This window comes from Salvelinus alpinus, chromosome 25, assembly GCF_045679555.1.
Source record: "Salvelinus alpinus chromosome 25, SLU_Salpinus.1, whole genome shotgun sequence".
In the NCBI taxonomy this organism is placed as follows: Eukaryota; Metazoa; Chordata; class Actinopteri; order Salmoniformes; family Salmonidae; genus Salvelinus; species Salvelinus alpinus.
This window is the reverse complement of record NC_092110.1, coordinates 46,915,433-46,940,598: the sequence shown is the minus strand read 5'-3', so window position 1 is coordinate 46,940,598 and position 25,166 is coordinate 46,915,433. Positions and strand designations below refer to the sequence as shown.

General features: G+C 43.1%; 1 protein-coding gene across 1 annotated transcript in view; it reads left to right on the top strand.

The window, feature by feature from the left end:
* Positions 1-6,700, top strand: part of LOC139554045 (uncharacterized) — a 39,160-nt gene extending 32,460 nt beyond the window's left edge. The window contains exons 16-18 of the mRNA XM_071366956.1: positions 547-649; positions 2,930-3,033; positions 4,496-6,700. Coding sequence (XP_071223057.1) covers positions 547-649; positions 2,930-3,033; positions 4,496-4,613 — 325 coding nt within the window. The 3' untranslated portion in view covers positions 4,614-6,700. The remainder of the gene's footprint in view (positions 1-546; positions 650-2,929; positions 3,034-4,495) is intronic.
* The last annotated feature ends 18,466 nt before the right edge of the window (positions 6,701-25,166 follow it).

Here is a 25,166-nt window from a genome sequence, read left to right as displayed (position 1 = left end):
CCACCCTGTTCAGCTGAGGCAACACATAACCACCCTGTTCAGCTGAGGCAACACATAACCACCCTGTTCAGCTGAGGCAGCACATAACCACCCTGTTCAGCTGAGGCAACACATAACCACCCTGTTCAGCTGAGGCAACACGTCTCTAGCAACACATAACCACCCTGTTCAGCTGAGGCAACACATAACCACCCTGTTCAGCTGAGGCAACACATAACCACCCTGTTCAGCTGAGGCAACATGTCTCTCACAGCACATAACCACCCTGTTCAGCTGAGGCAACACGTCTCTAGCAACACATAACCACCCTGTTCAGCTGAGGCAACACATAACCACCCTGTTCAGCTGAGGCAACATGTCTCTAGCAACACATAACCACCCTGTTCAGCTGAGGCAACACATAACCACCCTGTTCAGCTGAGGCAACACATAACCACCGTGTTCAGCTGAGGTAAACATGTCTTGACCCTGGCTTGTATCTATATATACTGTAAGATGAGACAGTAGGATGACTAGAAGACTGTTAATGGATTGTCTCTCTGTCAGTGCTGGGACTATCCACAGTATCAAGATCCTCCGCTCTTCCAACTGTGCGTTTATCAACTACCACAACATGGACCACTGTGAGAAAGCCATCAGGACTCTACATGTAAGTCTCTGTCTGTACGTCTCTGTCTGTAAACTACCACAACATGTGGTAGAGACGGGGTCGCCCACTAAACGATGTGGTAGAGAGACGGGGTCACCCACTAAACGATGTGGTAGAGACGGGGTCACCCACTAAACGATGTGGTAGAGAGACGGGGTCACCCACTAAACGATGTGGTAAAGAGACGGGATCACCCACTAAACGATGTGGTAGAGACGGGGTCACCCACTAAACGATGTGGTAGAGAGACGGGGTCGCCCACTAAACGATGTGGTAGAGAGACGGGGTCACCCACTAAACGATGTGGTAGAGACGGGGTCACCCACTAAACGATGTGGTAGAGAGACGGGGTCACCCACTAAACGATGTGGTAGAGAGACGGGGTCACCCACTAAACAATGTGGTAGAGAGACGGGGTCACCCACTAAACGATGTGGTAGAGCGACGGGGTCACCCACTAAACGATGTGGTAGAGAGACGGGGTCGCCCACTAAACGATGTGGTAGAGACGGGGTCGCCCACTAAACGATGTGGTAGAGATACGGGGTCGCCCACTAAACGATGTGGTAGAGATACGGGGTCGCCCACTAAACGATGTGGTAGAGATACGGGGTCGCCCACTAAACGATGTGGTAGAGATACGGGGTCGCCCACTAAACGATGTGGTAGAGAGACGGGGTCACCCACTAAACGATGTGGTAGAGAGACGGGGTCGCCCACTAAACGATGTGGTAGAGAGACGGGGTCACCCACTAAACGATGTGATAGAGACGGGATCACCCACTAAACGATGTGGTAGAGAGACGGGGTCGCCCACTAAACGATGTGGTAGAGAGACGGGGTCGCCCACTAAACGATGTGGTAGAGAGACGGGGTCGCCCACTAAACGATGTGGTAGAGAGACAGGGTCACCCACTAAACGATGTGGTAGATATACGGGGTCACCCACTAAACGATGTGGTAGAGAGACGGGGTCACCCACAAAACGATGTGGTATGGACGGGGTCACCCACTAAACGATGTGGTAGAGACGGGGTCGCCCACTAAACGATGTGGTAGAGAGACGCGGTCACCCACTAAACGATGTGGTAGAGAGACGGGGTCACCCACTCAACGATGTGGTAGAGAGACGGGGTCACCCACTCAACGATGTGGTAGAGAGACGGGGTCACCCACTCAACGATGTGGTAGAGAGACGGGGTCACCCACTAAACGATGTGGTAGAGAGACGGGGTCACCCACTAAACGATGTGGTAGAGAGACGGGGTCACCCACTAAACGATGTAGTAGAGACGGGGTCACCCACTAAACGATGTGGTAGAGAGACGGGGTCGCCCACTAAACGATGTGGTAGAGAGACGGGGTCGCCCACTAAACGATGTGGTAGAGAGACGGGGTCGCCCACTAAACGATGTGGTAGAGAGACGGGGTCGCCCACTAAACGATGTGGTAGAGAGACGGGGTCGCCCACTAAACGATGTGGTAGAGAGACGGGGTCGCCCACTAAACGATGTGGTAGAGAGACGGGGTCGCCCACTAAACGATCTGGTAGAGAGACGGGGTCGCCCACTAAACGATCTGGTAGAGAGACGGGGTCGCCCACTAAACGATGTGGTAGAGAGACGGGGTCACCCACTAAACGATGTGGTAGAGACGGGGTCGCCCACTAAACGATGTGGTAGAGACGGGGTCACCCACTAAACGGTGTGGTAGAGAGACGGGGTCACCCACTAAACGGTGTGGTAGAGAGACGGGGTCGCCCACTAAACGATGTGGTAGAGAGACGGGGTCACCCACTAAACGTTTTCCACTTTAATTTTGAGTGTGACTCCAAATCCAGACCTCCATGGGTTGATAAATTTGATTTCCATTGATAATTGTTGTGTGATTTTGTTGTCAGCACATTCAACTATGTAAAGAAAAAAGTATTTAATAAGAATATTTCATTCATTCAGATCTAGGATGTGTTATTTTAGTGTTCCCTTTATTTTTTTGAGCAGTGTATATTGTTCTGTCATATATATTTATATATATTGTTCTGTGTCATATATATATTTATATATATTGTTCTCTCTCATATATATTTATATATATTGTTCTGTGTCATATATATATTTATATATATTGTTCTCTCTCATATATATTTATATATATTGTTCTCTGTGTCAGCCTGTCAACACTAGATTTGCAGAGATAGTTGTCCAGGAAACTTGGTTCTGTCAGCCTGCACTGAGTCTCCAGCTGTTTAAAGTCTGTCTGTCTATGTGTCTTGTCTGTCAGGGTGAGGTGTTGAACGGAGTGATGCTGGCTGTCCGTCACCCTGATAAAGTGATGCAGAAGAAACTGGGCTTGTCCCAATTAGCTTTTACCTTCACCAACGCACCGTGAGTAGAAAACCCACACCCAGCCTCTGGTTGTCGTGACGTGTCTATCATTCATGTGATGACGGCTATTTTATCATATCAACTAACTATGTTTAATTATTACGGGATTAAATGAATCATGTAAAAATTAACTCATTAGTAACTTGGGGCTCCACGGATAAAGTTTGTTTAATGAGTTACCGTTTCCCGAATGAACTCAAGAATATATCAGAATATATCATTATCATACCAGTCATCCATTAATCATTACCTGACATCAGTGTCATTCTGAACGTCGCAAAATTCTTGGATAAACCAGAGACTTACGTCGAACTACTCTCCAGAGACGGACGAGTGGTTTCAGAGAGATGACAACGGCATACAAGTGTAAATATATGTGTTGCATTTCTTTTAGAATGAGTGGTCGTTCATGTGCAAACTATTCATTTTTCATGAGCATAGCTTCCACATGTATGTACCAGCCCACTTCCTCTCTCTGTATCTTACCCCTCTCCATTGTGTAACAAGCCGTCATATCGGGTTAGTCCACTAGGGACTTTTCATTGTGTAACAAGCCGTCATTTCGGGTTAGTCCACTAGGGACTTTTCAATGTGTAACAAGCCGTCATTTCGGGTTAGTCCACTAGTATTTATATTGTGGAGGCACAGGAGCAGCAGTCCCAGTTCTGACACCTCAGTTTTTCCCCACACTGCCAGCGAGTAATCTCTCAGCCATAATGGTCAGACATGGCGCGTAAATGTAAAGTGAGAACTTCCGACAACATTCTCCAGACAATCGGGGTGGGAGGGGGGTGTAATTGGCATCCAACGCGTTCAGAGCTCTGAAATCTGCTTCACATAGAGCGACTCATACAAAGAAAGACCCTCAGCGGCAGGGGGGTCTTAATGGGGGCCACAAAATCTGAACTCATCATGAGGGGCCTCAGGTGTGCGTATCCACATGTGCAGACCCCACCACATTTGGAGCAAAACATTTTAGCAGCCCACCTCTTGACAGTGGAGAGATTATGATTTTATTTTTACAGTTTGTTTTGTGCAATTCTACACATTTTACCATGTGGTGGGAGAGAATATTCAGCGTTTTAACAAATGTCATGCAATTCTACACATTTTGCCGTAGGCTTTAGAGAAACGTTTGCAGTTTTTAGTGATATGACTATCAAAATCAATGAGGGCCCTCCGGTCGGTAATCCGACCATGTTTACTACAAGTTTAGATAGTCTAGCCAGCTAACTTACCGATCTAAAACATGTTGGCTGACATAAGAGAAACTGCTGATGCAAAACGACATTTCAAAATGGCAGCTTGTATATTCTGCTATTCTAACAGACCCCCCCCCTCGCGCCTGAGTTTCTAAACATCCTATGTTGATTTATAAACATATTTTATTACCTTTTTACATCAGCAGCTGTCACTAAGTAACATTTCAGTGTATTCTGAAGCTCTTGTCCGTGTGTTACAGAGAGAAGAGTCAGGAGTGTTACTTCTGGAGAACCACAGGCTGTGTCCGATACAATACCTGCATCTACAGACACGTGCCACAACACAAGGGCATCGACAGGGACAAGGTCAACAAGTGAACAGCAGACAACCACACACCAATAACCTGGTTCTGGAAGCTGGATCAATTCGTTTTCCCCCCAGCTTACTTTTCTAATATAATTTAAAAAAATTTAAGTTATATATATAGACTTAAAATCCATAAGCTATAATTGACTCAACAACCAATAAACAAATGTAGCTTTCTTAATCAACTAGATAATGTAGTTATATGTTGCTGCTGTTTTTCAAAGTTAGCTGGCTAATTTGCTAATCCTGTTTTTTTGGAATTACACCGCTGGGACAGAATCACGACAGGCTTCTATATAGCACCTTATCAATGGAAACCTGTACTGACATGTTCTCATTCACTTTATATTGGAGAAAGTCTTGATATATTGATTGCCTGTTGCCTGTATGGATGCTATTGTGAAACTACATGTCTCTCTTCACCACATTAGTCTTCATCAGGGACACACAGGGAGTTATGGAGATATTCATTATGGAAGACGGACTAGTTTGTTTTTCCTATTATTTTGTTTTTCACTAGCTAGGTTTCCATCCAATTGGTGACAAGATTTTCATGCGAAGATTCTAAAAATCTGCATAAAAACAAAACACACATTTTCCCACCAGTGATGCGTTTCCATCAAACGAACTAGTTGCAGATTTTTTATTTTATTTTTTTATTTCACCTTTATTTAACCAGGTAGGCTAGTTGAGAACAAGTTCTCATTTGCAACTGCGACCTGGCCAAGATAAAGCATAGCAGTGTGAACAGACAACAACACAGAGTTACACATGGAGTAAACAATAAACAAGTCAATAACATGGTAGAAAACGGGCTGTGCGTGATTACATAGCGCACATGAAAATACTTCTTGCGATTTTACATTTCTTTCAACAACAAAAGGTTTCTGTTATTTAGCGTGTGCTGTTGGTACGTGCGCTCTAGCCAACAGCCGGCAGTGTGCAGATACAGGGCTGCTGGCTGGAGCACACGTATAGCCTACATGAGATTTATTATTATTATGGACAAAAGAGAATCATTTTATTTGTCAAACGGCGGTCGAGCATCATGTCAGCAGAATGAGACCCTCGATATTTCTTGGAAAGGAGCATCAAGCTCCGTGCACTTTCACCACCCTGTGAAGTTCATCGTAACTTATTTCATTAGTTTAATAACCTGTATGGGTTCCCATTGAGTCGTAGTGGGAGGACCACACAACTGTGACTCCCAAGTTAACTTAGAGAAATGATGGTTATTATATCAATATTTGCTCATAAAGTCCGACTGGTTTCATGTTTTGTCGACATTTGGAAAGTTTACCGAAAATGTTTGTTTACATCAGACCTGTCGTGACTTTTTTTTTTGTATTTTACTCGCATGAAAAGGTTGGATGGAAACCTGGTTACAAATATGGTTGAATCAACAGGTTTCCTTGATGTAGTGTTATCAGGAATGGTCTTTGGTGTTTTTCATTAGTTCAATGTGTATAATAAATTGAGAGGAGCTTTGTTAAATTGTGTTGTGTTTAGTTAGTGTCTGTTTTCACATCAAAAGTGGACCACTTTTATTTTATAAAGACTTCATTTTGGGACCAAAAGAAGTGTATTAATGTATAATAAAGAGAATACGCCAAAGGTAGAACTGGCTGGACGATGGGAACACAACTAAACTAGCTGAAAACCATAATACACAGTGATTCTATTGTAATTTCAATACTGTTATTGTCCACCAGATGGCAGTGTTTAGTAGTTTAACCTCATTTCAATACTGTTATTGTCCACCAGATGGCAGTGTTTAGTAGTTTAACCTCATTTCAATACTGTTATTGTCCACCAGATGGCAGTGTTTAGTAGTTTAACCTAATTTCAATATTGTTATTGTCCACCAGATGGCAGTGTTTAGTAGTTTAACCTCGGTCTCCTGTTCTACCACGGCTGCCTGCAAAATAGGTTTTCTGAACACTTAATTTGCTATCCGCTGACATGACTTTACCTACTTTGATCTGAATGGCATACTTGTTTCTAATAATGGCATACTTGTTTCTATGTTGTTTCTATGTTTCAAGTCTTTTGGTTACAGACACATTCCATTAATCATTAAATTGATCTTTCAGATTTATTTTGTCTGTGTTATTTAATTAGTGGTGTAATATGAACACGTTACTGTTTTGACACTGACATTTAAGAAATATACATTTCAGTTCAGACATCTCTTATCTCATGTCTAATTACTCAGTCATGACTAGTGCTTAATCCTCTTAAACCCTGTTCCCTGGATGGAGTATATATCGGCTCACAGATTCTCAGCTGTAACGCCGCAGGTTCTGTGTTACTGTAACGCGGTGGGTTCTGTTACTGTAACGCCGCAGGTTCTCTGTTACTGTAACGCGGTGGGTTCTGTGTTACTGTAACGCGGTGGGTTCTGTTACTGTAACGCCGCAGGTTCTCTGTTACTGTAACGCGGTGGGTTCTGTGTTACTGTAACGTGGCGGGTTCTGTTACTGTAACGCGGTGGGTTCTGTGTTACTGTAACGCCGCAGGTTCTGTGTTACTGTAATGTGGCGGGTTCTGTTACTGTAACGCGGTGGGTTCTGTTACTGTAACGCCGCAGGTATCTCTGTTACTGTAACGCCGCAGGTTCTGTGTTACTGTAACGCCGCAGGTTCTGTGTTACTGTAACGCCGCAGGTTCTGTGTTACTGTAACGCCGCAGGTTCTGTGTTACTGTAACGCCGCAGGTTCTGTGTTACTGTAACGCCGCAGGTTCTGTGTTACTGTAACGCCGCAGGTTCTGTGTTACTGTAACGCCGCAGGTTCTGTGTTACTGTAACGCCGCAGGTTCTGTGTTACTGTAACGCCGCAGGTTCTGTGTTACTGTAACGCCGCAGGTTCTGTGTTACTGTAACGCCGCAGGTATCTGTGTTACTGTAACGCCGCAGGTATCTGTGTTACTGTAACGCCGCAGGTATCTGTGTTACTGTAACGCCGCAGGTATCTGTGTTACTGTAACGCCGCAGGTATCTGTGTTACTGTAACGCCGCAGGTATCTGTGTTACTGTAACGCCGCAGGTATCTGTGTTACTGTAACGCCGCAGGTATCTGTGTTACTGTAACGCCGCAGGTATCTGTGTTACTGTAACGCCGCAGGTTCTGTGTTACTGTAACGCCGCAGGTTCTGTGTTACTGTAACGCCGCAGGTTCTGTGTTACTGTAACGCGGCGGGTATCTGTGTTACTGTAACGCCGCAGGTTCTGTGTTACTGTAACGCCGCAGGTTCTGTGTTACTGTAACGCCGCAGGTTCTGTGTTACTGTAACGCCGCAGGTTCTGTGTTACTGTAACGCCGCAGGTTCTGTGTTACTGTAACGCCGCAGGTATCTGTGTTACTGTAACGCCGCAGGTTCTGTGTTACTGTAACGCCGCAGGTATCTGTGTTACTGTAACGCCGCAGGTATCTGTGTTACTGTAACGCCGCAGGTTCTGTGTTACTGTAACGCCGCAGGTTCTGTGTTACTGTAACGCCGCAGGTTCTGTGTTACTGTAACGCGGCGGGTTCTGTGTTACTGTAACGCGGCGGGTTCTGTGTTACTGTAACGCGGCGGGTTCTGTTACTGTAACGCCGCAGGTTCTGTGTTACTGTAACGCCGCAGGTTCTGTGTTACTGTAACGCCGCAGGTTCTGTGTTACTGTAACGCCGCAGGTTCTGTGTTACTGTAACGCGGCGGGTTCTGTTACTGTAACGCCGCAGGTTCTGTGTTACTGTAACGCGGCGGGTTCTGTTACTGTAACGCAGCAGGTTCTGTGTTACTGTAACGCCGCAGGTTCTGTGTTACTGTAACGCGGCGGGTTCTGTTACTGTAACGCCGCAGGTTCTGTGTTACTGTAACGCCGCAGGTTCTGTGTTACTGTAACGCCGCAGGTTCTGTGTTACTGTAACGCGGCGGGTTCTGTTACTGTAACGCGGCGGGTTCTGTTACTGTAACGCCGCAGGTTCTGTGTTACTGTAACGCGGCGGGTTCTGTGTTACTGTAACGCGGCGGGTTCTGTGTTACTGTAACGCGGCGGGTTCTGTGTTACTGTAACGCGGCGGGTTCTGTGTTACTGTAACGCCGCAGGTTCTGTGTTACTGTAACGCCGCAGGTTCTGTTACTGTAACGCGGCGGGTTCTGTTACTGTAACGCGGCGGGTTCTGTTACTGTAACGCGGCGGGTTCTGTTACTGTAACGCGGCGGGTTCTGTTACTGTAACGCCGCAGGTATCTGTTACTGTAACGCGGCGGGTTCTGTTACTGTAACGCGGCGGGTTCTGTTACTGTAACGCGGCGGGTTCTGTTACTGTAACGCGGCGGGTTCTGTTACTGTAACGCGGCGGGTTCTGTTACTGTAACGCGGCGGGTTCTGTGTTACTGTAACGCGGCGGGTTCTGTGTTACTGTAACGCGGCGGGTTCTGTGTTACTGTAACGCGGCGGGTTCTGTTACTGTAACGCGGCGGGTTCTGTGTTACTGTAACGCGGCGGGTTCTGTGTTACTGTAACGCGGCGGGTTCTGTGTTACTGTAACGCGGCGGGTTCTGTTACTGTAACGCGGCGGGTTCTGTGTTACTGTAACGCGGCGGGTTCTGTTACTGTAACGCGGCGGGTTCTGTGTTACTGTAACGCGGCGGGTTCTGTTATGAAATATTTGTGGTATGAATGACAGAAGACCACCTCCTAGCTGAAATGGGTGTCTATAGTGTGTCTATAGTGTGTGTGTGTGTGAGCTGTTGGCAACTATGAATACTGTGCTACAGGTCACAGCCGAAGACTGGTGGCGTGTTGAAATTCAAGACTGCATTCCTCTGGTCATTTCTCTCTGAAGACTGAGACAGAGGGGTTGAAAAGGCTTCGAGACACAATTCAAGGCCACAAAGAGAGCATCCAAGACTTTGCTCGTCAGTGCAGAGTTCTGTGTACGCGCTGTAAGCCTGGTCACGCTGAAAAAGGAAATGGTCAATCTCATACTTGGAAATTGTCCAGCAGTCTCAAGAGGGACAGCCCACACAGTTGATGAGCTGGTGCGGCTTGGGACCCACATAGAAGCTGACTTGTCAGCATTTACCCAGTTCTAGTGGGTGGTCTATCTCAGGCAGGTCAGACCACTAGAACTGGGTAAATGCTATCTCAGGCAGGTCAGACCACTAGAACTGGGTAAATGCTATCTCAGGCAGGTCAGACCACTAGAACTGGGTAAATGCTATCTGAGGCAGGTCAGACCACTAGAACTGGGTAAATGCTATCTGAGGCAGGTCAGACCACTAGAACTGGGTAAATGCTATCTCAGGCAGGTCAGACCACTAGAACTGGGTAAATGCTATCTCAGGCAGGTCAGACCACTAGAACTGGGTAAATGCTATCTCAGGCAGGTCAGACCACTAGAACTGGGTAAATGCTATCTCAGGCAGGTCAGACCACTAGAACTGGGTAAATGCTATCTCAGGCAGGTCAGACCACTAGAACTAGGTAAATGCCATCTCAGGCAGGTCAGACCACTAGAACTGGGTAAATGCCATCTCAGGCAGGTCAGACCACTAGAACTGGGTAAATGCTATCTCAGGCAGGTCAGACCACTAGAACTGGGTAAATGCTATCTCAGGCAGGTCAGACCACTAGAACTGGGTAAATGCTATCTCAGGCAGGTCAGACCACTAGAACTGGGTAAATGCTATCTCAGGCAGGTCAGACCACTAGAACTGGGTAAATGCTATCTCAGGCAGGTCAGACCACTAGAACTGGGTAAATGCTATCTCAGGCAGGTCAGACCACTAGAACTGGGTAAATGCTATCTCAGGCAGGTCAGACCACTAGAACTAGGTAAATGCCATCTCAGGCAGGTCAGACCACTAGAACTGGGTAAATGCCATCTCAGGCAGGTCAGACCACTAGAACTGGGTAAATGCTATCTCAGGCAGGTCAGACCACTAGAACTGGGTAATTGCAATCTCAAGCAGGTCAGACCACTAGAACTGGGTAAATGCCATCTCAGGCAGGTCAGACCACTAGAACTGGGTAAATGCTATCTCAGGCAGGTCAGACCACTAGAACTGGGTAATTGCAATCTCAAGCAGGTCAGACCACTAGAACTGGGTAAATGCCATCTCAGGCAGGTCAGACCATCTACTAGAACTGGGTAAATGCTATCTCAGGCAGGTCAGACCACTAGAACTAGGTAAATGCTATCTCAGGCAGGTCAGACCACTAGAACTGGGTAAATGCCATCTCAGGCAGGTCAGACCACTAGAACTGGGTAAATGCTATCTCAGGCAGGTCAGACCACTAGAACTGGGTAATTGCAATCTCAGGCAGGTAAGACCACTAGAACTGGGTAAATGCCATCTCAGGCAGGTCAGACCACTAGAACTGGGTAAATGCCATCTCAGGCAGGTCAGACCACTAGAACTAGGTAAATGCTATCTCAGGCAGGTCAGACAATCTACTAGAACTGGGTAAATGCCATCTCAGGCAGGTCAGACCACTAGAACTGGGTAAATGCCATCTCAGGCAGGTCAGACCACTAGAACTGGGTAAATGCCATCTCAGGCAGGTCAGACCACTAGAACTGGGTAAATGCTATCTCAGGCAGGTCAGACCACTAGAACTGGGTAATTGCAATCTCAGGCAGGTCAGACCACTAGAACTGGGTAAATGCCATCTCAGGCAGGTCAGACCATCTACTAGAACTGGGTAAATGCTATCTCAGGCAGGTCAGACCACTAGAACTAGGTAAATGCCATCTCAGGCAGGTCAGACCATCTACTAGAACTGGGTAAATGCTATCTCAGGCAGGTAAGACCACTAGAACTGGGTAAATGCCATCTCAGGCAGGTCAGACCACTAGAACTGGGTAAATGCCATCTCAGGCAGGTCAGACCACTAGAACTGGGTAAATGCCATCTCAGGCAGGTCAGACCATCTACTACAACTGGGTAAATGCTATCTCAGGCAGGTCAGACCACTAGAACTGGGTAAATGCTATCTCAGGCAGAGAGCAGTTCAAAGCCAGAGGTCCAGCAAGGACCAGGAGAAGTGGCCCCCAGATGGAGGCCAAGGAACCTGATCCACAGTCCATCTGAATACAGTGTCCTGACCACCCTAGTAACCAGGGAAGACCCCTGACCAGCCTAGTAACCAGGGAAAGACCCCTGACCAGCCTAGTAACCAGGGAAGACCCCTGACCAGCCTAGTAACCAGGGAAGACCCCTGACCAGCCTAGTAACCAGGGAAGACCCCTGACCAGCCTAGTAACCAGGGAAGACCCAAAGTGTTCATTCACTCTGTTACAGGAATCACTCTGGAAACTGAGAAAGAAACCACAATCTCTGACCACATGTTCTGAGCAAGTATTTGTCTTAGCAGATGGACAAAGCCATACGTCCTGTGGACATGCCAAGCTGCTCTACACTTAGTGATGCACAAATCACACCTGGCCTTCCCTACTGTGTTGGGTCTGGCCTTCCCTACTGTGTTGGGTCTGGCCTTCCCTACTGTGCTGGGTCTGGCCTTCCCTACTGTGCTGGGTCTGGCCTTCCCTACTGTGCTGGGTCTGCACTTCCCTACTGTGCTGGGTCTGGCCTTCCCTACTGTGCTGGGTCTGGCCTTCCCTACTGTGCTGGGTCTCGCCTTCCCTACTGTGCTGGGTCTGACCTTCCCTACTGTGCTGGGTCTCGCCTTCCCTACTGTGCTGGGTCTGACCTTCCCTACTGTGCTGGGTCTGACCTTCCCTACTGTGCTGTGCTGGGTCTGGCCTTCCCTACTCTGCTGTGCTGAGTTGGTTAATGGTTAACTAACTATAGATGTCCTCAGATGGTTAACTAACTATAGAGGTCCTCAGATGGTTAACTAACTATAGAGGTCCTCAGATGGTTAACTAACTATAGAGGTCCTCAGATGGTTAACTAACTATAGAGGTCCTCAGATGGTTAACTAACTATAGAGGTCCTCAGATGGTTAACTAACTATAGAGGTCCTCAGATGGTTAACTAACTATAGAGGTCCTCAGATGGTTAACTAACTATAGAGGTCCTCAGATGGTTAACTAACTATAGAGGTCCTCAGATGGTTAACTAACTATAGAGGTCCTCAGATGGTTAACTAACTATAGAGGTCCTCAGATGGTTAACTAACTATAGAGGTCCTCAGATGGTTAACTAACTATAGAGGTCCTCAGATGGTTAACTAACTATAGAGGTCCTCAGATGGTTAACTAACTATAGAGGTCCTCAGATGGTTAACTAACTATAGAGGTCCTCAGATGGTTAACTAACTATAGAGGTCCTCAGATGGTTAACTAACTATAGAGGTCCTGAGATGGTTAACTAACTATAGAGGTCCTCAGATGGTTAACTAACTATAGAGGTCCTCAGATGGTTAACTAACTATAGAGGTCCTCAGATGGTTAACTAACTATAGAGGTCCTCAGATGGTTAACTAACTATAGAGGTCCTCAGATGGTTAACTAACTATAGAGGTCCTCAGATGGTTAACTAACTATAGAGGTCCTCAGATGGTTAACTAACTATAGAGGTCCTCAGATGGTTAACTAACTATAGAGGTCCTGAGATGGTTAACTAACTATAGAGGTCCTCAGATGGTTAACTAACTATAGAGGTCCTCAGATGGTTAACTAACTATAGAGGTCCTCAGATGGTTAACTAACTATAGAGGTTAACTAACTATAGAGGTCCTCAGATGGTTAACTAACTATAGAGGTCCTCAGATGGTTAACTAACTATAGAGGTCCTCAGATGGTTAACTAACTATAGAGGTCCTCAGATGGTTAACTAACTATAGAGGTCCTCAGATGGTTAACTAACTATAGAGGTCCTCAGATGGTTAACTAACTATAGAGGTCCTCAGATGGTTAACTAACTATAGAGGTCCTCAGATGGTTAACTAACTATAGAGGTCCTCAGATGGTTAACTAACTATAGAGGTCCTCAGATGGTTAACTAACTATAGAGGTCCTCAGATGGTTAACTAACTATAGAGGTCCTCAGATGGTTAACTAACTATAGAGGTCCTCAGATGGTTAACTAACTATAGAGGTCCTGAGATGGTTAACTAACTATAGAGGTCCTGAGATGGTTAACTAACTATAGAGGTCCTCAGATGGTTAACTAACTATAGAGGTCCTCAGATGGTTAACTAACTATAGAGGTTAACTAACTATAGAGGTCCTGAGATGGTTAACTAACTATAGAGGTCCTGAGATGGTTAACTAACTATAGAGGTCCTCAGATGGTTAACTAACTATAGAGGTCCTCAGATGGTTAACTAACTATAGAGGTCCTCAGATGGTTAACTAACTATAGAGGTCCTGAGATGGTTAACTAACTATAGAGGTCCTGAGATGGTTAACTAACTATAGAGGTCCTCAGATGGTTAACTAACTATAGAGGTCCTCAGATGGTTAACTAACTATAGAGGTCCTCAGATGGTTAACTAACTATAGAGGTCCTCAGATGGTTAACTAACTATAGAGGTCCTCAGATGGTTAACTAACTATAGAGGTCCTCAGATGGTTAACTAACTATAGAGGTCCTCAGATGGTTAACTAACTATAGAGGTCCTCAGATGGTTAACTAACTATAGAGGTCCTCAGATGGTTAACTAACTATAGAGGTCCTCAGATGGTTAACTAACTATAGAGGTCCTCAGATGGTTAACTAACTATAGAGGTCCTCAGATGGTTAACTAACTATAGAGGTTAACTAACTATAGAGGTCCTCAGATGGTTAACTAACTATAGAGGTCCTCAGATGGTTAACTAACTATAGAGGTCCTCAGATGGTTAACTAACTATAGAGGTCCTCAGATGGTTAACTAACTATAGAGGTCCTCAGATGGTTAACTAACTATAGAGGTCCTCAGATGGTTAACTAACTATAGAGGTCCTCAGATGGTTAACTAACTATAGAGGTCCTCAGATGGTTAACTAACTATAGAGGTCCTCAGATGGTTAACTAACTATAGAGGTCCTCAGATGGTTAACTAACTATAGAGGTCCTCAGATGGTTAACTAACTATAGAGGTCCTCAGATGGTTAACTAACTATAGAGGTCCTCAGATGGTTAACTAACTATAGAGGTCCTCAGATGGTTAACTAACTATAGAGGTCCTCAGATGGTTAACTAACTATAGAGGTCCTCAGATGGTTAACTAACTATAGAGGTCCTCAGATGGTTAACTAACTATAGAGGTCCTCAGATGGTTAACTAACTATAGAGGTCCTCAGGTGGTTAACTAACTATAGAGGTCCTCAGATGGTTAACTAACTATAGAGGTCCTCAGATGGTTAACTAACTATAGAGGTCCTCAGATGGTTAACTAACTATAGAGGTCCTCAGATGGTTAACTAACTATAGAGGTCCTGAGATGGTTAACTAACTATAGAGGTCCTGAGATGGTTAACTAACTATAGAGGTCCTCAGATGGTTAACTAACTATAGAGGTCCTCAGATGGTTAACTAACTATAGAGGTTAACTAACTATAGAGGTCCTGAGATGGTTAACTAACTATAGAGGTCCTGAGATGGTTAACTAACTATAGAGGTCCTCAGATGGTTAACTAACTATAGAGGTCCTCAGGTGGTTAACTAACTATAGAGGTCCTCAGATGGTTAACTAACTATAGAGGTCCTCAGATGGTTAACTAACTATAGAGGTCCTCAGATGGTTAACTAACTATAGAGGTCCTCAGATGGTTAACTAACTATAGAGGTCCTCAGATGGTTAACTAACTATAGAGGTCCTCAGATGGTTAACTAACTATAGAGGTCCTCAGATGGTTAACTAACTATAGAGGTCCTCAGATGGTTAACTAACTATAGAGGTCCTCAGATGGTTAACTAACTATAGAGGTCCTCAGATGGTTAACTAACTATAGAGGTCCTCAGATGGTTAACTAACTATAGATGTTCTCAGATGGTTAACTAACTATAGAGGTCCTCAGATGGTTAACTAACTATAGAGGTCCTCAGATGGTTAACTAACTATAGAGGTCCTCAGATGGTTAACTAACTATAGAGGTCCTCAGATGGTTAACTAACTATAGAGGTCCTCAGATGGTTAACTAACTATAGAGGTCCTCAGATGGTTAACTAACTATAGAGGTCCTCAGATGGTTAACTAACTATAGAGGTCCTCAGATGGTTAACTAACTATAGAGGTCCTCAGATGGTTAACTAACTATAGAGGTCCTCAGATGGTTAACTAACTATAGATGTCCTCAGATGGTTAACTAACTATAGAGGTCCTCAGATGGTTAACTAACTATAGAGGTCCTCAGATGGTTAACTAACTATAGAGGTCCTCAGATGGTTAACTAACTATAGAGGTCCTCAGATGGTTAACTAACTATAGAGGTCCTCAGATGGTTAACTAACTATAGAGGTCCTCAGATGGTTAACTAACTATAGAGGTTAACTAACTATAGAGGTCCTCAGATGGTTAACTAACTATAGAGGTCCTCAGATGGTTAACTAACTATAGAGGTCCTCAGATGGTTAACTAACTATAGAGGTCCTCAGATGGTTAACTAACTATAGAGGTCCTCAGATGGTTAACTAACTATAGAGGTCCTCAGATGGTTAACTAACTATAGAGGTCCTCAGATGGTTAACTAACTATAGGGGTCCTCAGATGGTTAACTAACTATAGAGGTCCTCAGATGGTTAACTAACTATAGAGGTCCTCAGATGGTTAACTAACTATAGAGGTCCTCAGATGGTTAACTAACTATAGAGGTCCTCAGATGGTTAACTAACTATAGAGGTCCTCAGATGGTTAACTAACTATAGAGGTCCTCAGATGGTTAACTAACTATAGAGGTCCTCAGATGGTTAACTAACTATAGAGGTCCTCAGATGGTTAACTAACTATAGAGGTCCTCAGATGGTTAACTAACTATAGAGGTCCTCAGATGGTTAACTAACTATAGAGGTCCTCAGATGGTTAACTAACTATAGAGGTCCTCAGATGGTTAACTAACTATAGAGGTCCTCAGATGGTTAACTAACTATAGAGGTCCTCAGATGGTTAACTAACTATAGAGGTCCTCAGATGGTTAACTAACTATAGGGGTCCTCAGATGGTTAACTAACTATAGAGGTCCTCAGATGGTTAACTAACTATAGAGGTCCTCAGATGGTTAACTAACTATAGAGGTCCTCAGATGGTTAACTAACTATAGAGGTCCTCAGATGGTTAACTAACTATAGAGGTCCTCAGATGGTTAACTAACTATAGAGGTCCTCAGATGGTTAACTAACTATAGAGGTCCTCAGATGGTTAACTAACTATAGAGGTCCTCAGATGGTTAACTAACTATAGAGGTCCTCAGATGGTTAACTAACTATAGAGGTCCTCAGATGGTTAACTAACTATAGAGGTCCTCAGATGGTTAACTAACTATAGAGGTCCTCAGATGGTTAACTAACTATAGAGGTCCTCAGATGGTTAACTAACTATAGGGGTCCTCAGATGGTTAACTAACTATAGAGGTCCTCAGATGGTTAACTAACTATAGAGGTCCTCAGATGGTTAACTAACTATAGAGGTCCTCAGATGGTTAACTAACTATAGAGGTCCTCAGATGGTTAACTAACTATAGGGGTCCTCAGATGGTTAACTAACTATAGAGGTCCTCAGATGGTTAACTAACTATAGAGGTCCTCAGATGGTTAACTAACTATAGAGGTCCTCAGATGGTTAACTAACTATAGAGGTCCTCAGATGGTTAACTAACTATAGAGGTCCTCAGATGGTTAACTAACTATAGAGGTCCTCAGATGGTTAACTAACTATAGAGGTCCTCAGATGGTTAACTAACTATAGAGGTCCTCAGATGGTTAACTAACTATAGAGGTCCTCAGATGGTTAACTAACTATAGAGGTCCTCAGATGGTTAACTAACTATAGAGGTTAACTAACTATAGAGGTCCTCAGATGGTTAACTAACTATAGAGGTCCTCAGATGGTTAACTAACTATAGAGGTCCTCAGATGGTTAACTAACTATAGAGGTCCTCAGATGGTTAACTAACTATAGAGGTCCTCAGATGGTTAACTAACTATAGAGGTCCTCAGATGGTTAACTAACTATAGAGGTCCTCAGATGGTTAACTAACTATAGAGGTCCTCAGATGGTTAACTAACTATAGAGGTCCTCAGATGGTTAACTAACTATAGAGGTCCTCAGATGGTTAACTAACTATAGAGGTCCTCAGATGGTTAACTAACTATAGAGGTCCTCAGATGGTTAACTAACTATAGAGGTCCTCAGATGGTTAACTAACTATAGAGGTCCTCAGATGGTTAACTAACTATAGAGGTTAACTAACTATAGAGGTCCTGAGATGGTTAACTAACTATAGAGGTCCTGAGATGGTTAACTAACTATAGAGGTCCTCAGATGGTTAACTAACTATAGAGGTCCTCAGATGGTTAACTAACTATAGAGGTCCTCAGATGGTTAACTAACTATAGAGGTCCTGAGATGGTTAACTAACTATAGAGGTCCTGAGATGGTTAACTAACTATAGAGGTCCTCAGATGGTTAACTAACTATAGAGGTCCTCAGATGGTTAACTAACTATAGAGGTCCTCAGATGGTTAACTAACTATAGAGGTCCTCAGATGGTTAACTAACTATAGAGGTCCTCAGATGGTTAACTAACTATAGAGGTCCTCAGATGGTTAACTAACTATAGAGGTCCTCAGATGGTTAACTAACTATAGAGGTCCTCAGATGGTTAACTAACTATAGAGGTCCTCAGATGGTTAACTAACTATAGAGGTCCTCAGATGGTTAACTAACTATAGAGGTCCTCAGATGGTTAACTAACTATAGAGGTCCTCAGATGGTTAACTAACTATAGAGGTCCTCAGATGGTTAACTAACTATAGAGGTCCTCAGATGGTTAACTAACTATAGAGGTCCTCAGATGGTTAACTAACTATAGAGGTCCTCAGATGGTTAACTAACTATAGAGGTCCTCAGATGGTTAACTAACTATAGAGGTCCTCAGATGGTTAACTAACTATAGAGGTCCTCAGATGGTTAACTAACTATAGAGGTCCTCAGATGGTTAACTAACTATAGAGGTCCTCAGATGGTTAACTAACTATAGATGTTCTCAGATGGTTAACTAACTATAGAGGTCCTCAGATGGTTAACTAACTATAGAGGTCCTCAGATGGTTAACTAACTATAGAGGTCCTCAGATGGTTAACTAACTATAGAGGTCCTCAGATGGTTAACTAACTATAGAGGTCCTCAGATGGTTAACTAACTATAGAGGTCCTCAGATGGTTAACTAACTATAGAGGTCCTCAGATGGTTAACTAACTATAGAGGTCCTCAGATGGTTAACTAACTATAGAGGTCCTCAGATGGTTAACTAACTATAGAGGTCCTCAGATGGTTAACTAACTATAGATGTCCTCAGATGGTTAACTAACTATAGAGGTCCTCAGATGGTTAACTAACTATAGAGGTCCTCAGATGGTTAACTAACTATAGAGGTCCTCAGATGGTTAACTAACTATAGAGGTCCTCAGATGGTTAACTAACTATAGAGGTCCTCAGATGGTTAACTAACTATAGAGGTCCTCAGATGGTTAACTAACTATAGAGGTTAACTAACTATAGAGGTCCTCAGATGGTTAACTAACTATAGAGGTCCTCAGATGGTTAACTAACTATAGAGGTCCTCAGATGGTTAACTAACTATAGAGGTCCTCAGATGGTTAACTAACTATAGAGGTCCTCAGATGGTTAACTAACTATAGAGGTCCTCAGATGGTTAACTAACTATAGAGGTCCTCAGATGGTTAACTAACTATAGAGGTCCTCAGATGGTTAACTAACTATAGGGGTCCTCAGATGGTTAACTAACTATAGAGGTCCTCAGATGGTTAACTAACTATAGAGGTCCTCAGATGGTTAACTAACTATAGAGGTCCTCAGATGGTTAACTAACTATAGAGGTCCTCAGATGGTTAACTAACTATAGAGGTCCTCAGATGGTTAACTAACTATAGAGGTCCTCAGATGGTTAACTAACTATAGAGGTCCTCAGATGGTTAACTAACTATAGAGGTCCTCAGATGGTTAACTAACTATAGAGGTCCTCAGATGGTTAACTAACTATAGAGGTCCTCAGATGGTTAACTAACTATAGAGGTCCTCAGATGGTTAACTAACTATAGAGGTCCTCAGATGGTTAACTAACTATAGAGGTCCTCAGATGGTTAACTAACTATAGAGGTCCTCAGATGGTTAACTAACTATAGAGGTCCTCAGATGGTTAACTAACTATAGAGGTCCTCAGATGGTTAACTAACTATAGAGGTCCTCAGATGGTTAACTAACTATAGAGGTCCTCAGATGGTTAACTAACTATAGAGGTCCTCAGATGGTTAACTAACTATAGAGGTCCTCAGATGGTTAACTAACTATAGAGGTCCTCAGATGGTTAACTAACTATAGAGGTCCTCAGATGGTTAACTAACTATAGAGGTCCTCAGATGGTTAACTAACTATAGAGGTCCTCAGATGGTTAACTAACTATAGAGGTCCTCAGATGGTTAACTAACTATAGAGGTCCTCAGATGGTTAACTAACTATAGAGGTCCTCAGATGGTTAACTAACTATAGAGGTCCTCAGATGGTTAACTAACTATAGAGGTCCTCAGATGGTTAACTAACTATAGAGGTCCTCAGATGGTTAACTAACTATAGAGGTCCTCAGATGGTTAACTAACTATAGAGGTCCTCAGATGGTTAACTAACTATAGAGGTCCTCAGATGGTTAACTAACTATAGAGGTCCTCAGATGGTTAACTAACTATAGAGGTCCTCAGATGGTTAACTAACTATAGAGGTCCTCAGATGGTTAACTAACTATAGAGGTCCTCAGATGGTTAACTAACTATAGAGGTCCTCAGATGGTTAACTAACTATAGAGGTCCTCAGATGGTTAACTAACTATAGAGGTCCTCAGATGGTTAACTAACTATAGAGGTCCTCAGATGGTTAACTAACTATAGAGATCCTCAGATGGTTAACTAACTATAGAGGTCCTCAGATGGTTAACTAACTATAGAGGTCCTCAGATGGTTAACTAACTATATAGGTCCTCAGATGGTTAACTAACTATAGAGGTCCTCAGATGGTTAACTAACTATAGAGGTCCTCAGATGGTTAACTAACTATAGAGGTCCTCAGATGGTTAACTAACTATAGAGGTCCTCAGATGGTTAACTAACTATAGAGGTCCTCAGATGGTTAACTAACTATAGATGTCCTCAGATGGTTAACTAACTATAGAGGTCCTCAGATGGTTAACTAACTATAGAGGTCCTCAGATGGTTAACTAACTATAGAGGTCCTCAGATGGTTAACTAACTATAGAGGTCCTCAGATGGTTAACTAACTATAGAGGTCCTCAGATGGTTAACTAACTATAGAGGTCCTCAGATGGTTAACTAACTATAGAGGTCCTCAGATGGTTAACTAACTACAGAGGTCCTCAGATGGTTAACTAACTATAGAGGTCCTCAGATGGTTAACTAACTATAGAGGTCCTCAGATGGTTAACTAACTATAGAGGTCCTCAGATGGTTAACTAACTATAGAGGTTAACTAACTATAGAGGTCATCAGATGGTTAACTAACTATAGAGGTCCTCAGATGGTTAACTAACTATAGAGGTCCTCAGATGGTTAACTAACTATAGAGGTCCTCAGATGGTTAACTAACTATAGAGGTTAACTAACTATAGATGTCCTCAGATGGTTAACTAACTATAGGGGTCCTCAGATGGTTAACTAACTATAGAGGTCCTCAGATGGTTAACTAACTATAGAGGTCCTCAGATGGTTAACTAACTATAGAGGTCCTCAGATGGTTAACTAACTACAGAGGTCCTCAGATGGTTAACTAACTATAGAGGTCCTCAGATGGTTAACTAACTACAGAGGTCCTCAGATGGTTAACTAACTATAGAGGTCCTCAGATGGTTAACTAACTATAGAGGTCCTCAGATGGTTAACTAACTACAGATGTCCTCAGATGGTTAACTAACTATAGGGGTCCTCAGATGGTTAACTAACTATAGAGGTCCTCAGATGGTTAACTAACTATAGAGGTCCTCAGATGGTTAACTAACTATAGAGGTCCTCAGATGGTTAACTAACTATAGAGGTCCTCAGATGGTTAACTAACTATAGAGGTCCTCAGATGGTTAACTAACTATAGAGGTCCTCAGATGGTTAACTAACTATAGAGGTCCTCAGATGGTTAACTAACTATAGAGGTCCTCAGATGGTTAACTAACTATAGAGGTCCTCAGATGGTTAACTAACTATAGAGGTCCTCAGATGGTTAACTAACTATAGAGGTCCTCAGATGGTTAACTAACTATAGAGGTCCTCAGATGGTTAACTAACTATAGAGGTCCTCAGATGGTTAACTAACTATAGAGGTCCTCAGATGGTTAACTAACTATAGAGGTCCTCAGATGGTTAACTAACTATAGAGGTCCTCAGATGGTTAACTAACTATAGAGGTCCTCAGATGGTTAACTAACTATAGAGGTCCTCAGATGGTTAACTAACTATAGAGGTCCTCAGATGGTTAACTAACTATAGAGGTCCTCAGATGGTTAACTAACTATAGAGGTCCTCAGATGGTTAACTAACTATAGAGGTCCTCAGATGGTTAACTAACTATAGAGGTCCTCAGATGGTTAACTAACTATAGAGGTCCTCAGATGGTTAACTAACTATAGAGGTCCTCAGATGGTTAACTAACTATAGAGGTCCTCAGATGGTTAACTAACTATAGAGGTCCTCAGATGGTTAACTAACTATAGAGGTCCTCAGATGGTTAACTAACTATAGAGGTCCTCAGATGGTTAACTAACTATAGAGGTCCTCAGATGGTTAACTAACTATAGAGGTCCTCAGATGGTTAACTAACTATAGAGGTCCTCAGATGGTTAACTAACTATAGAGGTCCTCAGATGGTTAACTAACTATAGAGGTCCTCAGATGGTTAACTAACTATAGAGGTCCTCAGATGGTTAACTAACTATAGAGGTCCTCAGATGGTTAACTAACTATAGAGGTCCTCAGATGGTTAACTAACTATAGAGGTCCTCAGATGGTTAACTAACTATAGAGGTCCTCAGATGGTTAACTAACTATAGAGGTCCTCAGATGGTTAACTAACTATAGAGGTCCTCAGATGGTTAACTAACTATAGAGGTCCTCAGATGGTTAACTAACTATAGAGGTCCTCAGATGGTTAACTAACTATAGAGGTCCTCAGATGGTTAACTAACTATAGAGGTCCTCAGATGGTTAACTAACTATAGAGGTCCTCAGATGGTTAACTAACTATAGAGGTCCTCAGATGGTTAACTAACTATAGAGGTCCTCAGATGGTTAACTAACTATAGAGGTCCTCAGATGGTTAACTAACTATAGAGGTCCTCAGATGGTTAACTAACTATAGAGGTCCTCAGATGGTTAACTAACTATAGAGGTCCTCAGATGGTTAACTAACTATAGAGGTCCTCAGATGGTTAACTAACTATAGAGGTCCTCAGATGGTTAACTAACTATAGAGGTCCTCAGATGGTTAACTAACTATAGAGGTCCTCAGATGGTTAACTAACTATAGAGGTCCTCAGATGGTTAACTAACTATAGAGGTCCTCAGATGGTTAACTAACTATAGAGGTCCTCAGATGGTTAACTAACTATAGAGGTCCTCAGATGGTTAACTAACTATAGAGGTCCTCAGGTGGTTAACTAACTATAGAGGTCCTCAGGTGGTTAACTAACTATAGAGGTCCTCAGATGGTTAACTAACTATAGAGGTCCTCAGATGGTTAACTAACTATAGGGGTCCTCAGATGGTTAACTAACTATAGAGGTCCTCAGATGGTTAACTAACTATAGAGGTCCTCAGATGGTTAACTAACTATAGAGGTCCTCAGATGGTTAACTAACTATAGAGGTCCTCAGATGGTTAACTAACTATAGAGGTCCTCAGATGGTTAACTAACTATAGAGGTCCTCAGATGGTTAACTAACTATAGAGGTCCTCAGATGGTTAACTAACTATAGAGGTCCTCAGATGGTTAACTAACTATAGAGGTCCTCAGATGGTTAACTAACTATAGAGGTCCTCAGATGGTTAACTAACTATAGAGGTCCTCAGATGGTTAACTAACTATAGAGGTCCTCAGATGGTTAACTAACTATAGAGGTCCTCAGATGGTTAACTAACTATAGAGGTCCTCAGATGGTTAACTAACTATAGAGGTCCTCAGATGGTTAACTAACTATAGAGGTCCTCAGATGGTTAACTAACTATAGAGGTCCTCAGATGGTTAACTAACTATAGAGGTCCTCAGATGGTTAACTAACTATAGAGGTCCTCAGATGGTTAACTAACTATAGAGGTCCTCAGATGGTTAACTAACTATAGAGGTCCTCAGATGGTTAACTAACTATAGAGGTCCTCAGATGGTTAACTAACTATAGAGGTCCTCAGATGGTTAACTAACTATAGAGGTCCTCAGATGGTTAACTAACTATAGAGGTCCTCAGATGGTTAACTAACTATAGAGGTCCTCAGATGGTTAACTAACTATAGAGGTCCTCAGATGGTTAACTAACTATAGAGGTCCTCAGATGGTTAACTAACTATAGAGGTCCTCAGATGGTTAACTAACTATAGAGGTCCTCAGATGGTTAACTAACTATAGAGGTCCTCAGATGGTTAACTAACTATAGAGGTCCTCAGATGGTTAACTAACTATAGAGGTCCTCAGATGGTTAACTAACTATAGAGGTCCTCAGATGGTTAACTAACTATAGAGGTCCTCAGATGGTTAACTAACTATAGAGGTCCTCAGATGGTTAACTAACTATAGAGGTCCTCAGATGGTTAACTAACTATAGAGGTCCTCAGATGGTTAACTAACTATAGAGGTCCTCAGATGGTTAACTAACTATAGAGGTCCTCAGATGGTTAACTAACTATAGAGGTCCTCAGATGGTTAACTAACTATAGAGGTCCTCAGATGGTTAACTAACTATAGAGGTCCTCAGATGGTTAACTAACTATAGAGGTCCTCAGATGGTTAACTAACTATAGAGGTCCTCAGATGGTTAACTAACTATAGAGGTCCTCAGATGGTTAACTAACTATAGAGGTCCTCAGATGGTTAACTAACTATAGAGGTCCTCAGATGGTTAACTAACTATAGAGGTCCTCAGATGGTTAACTAACTATAGAGGTCCTCAGATGGTTAACTAACTATAGAGGTCCTCAGATGGTTAACTAACTATAGAGGTCCTCAGATGGTTAACTAACTATAGAGGTCCTCAGATGGTTAACTAACTATAGAGGTCCTCAGATGGTTAACTAACTATAGATGTCCTCAGATGGTTAACTAACTATAGAGGTCCTCAGATGGTTAACTAACTATAGAGGTTAACTAACTATAGAGGTCCTCAGATGGTTAACTAACTATAG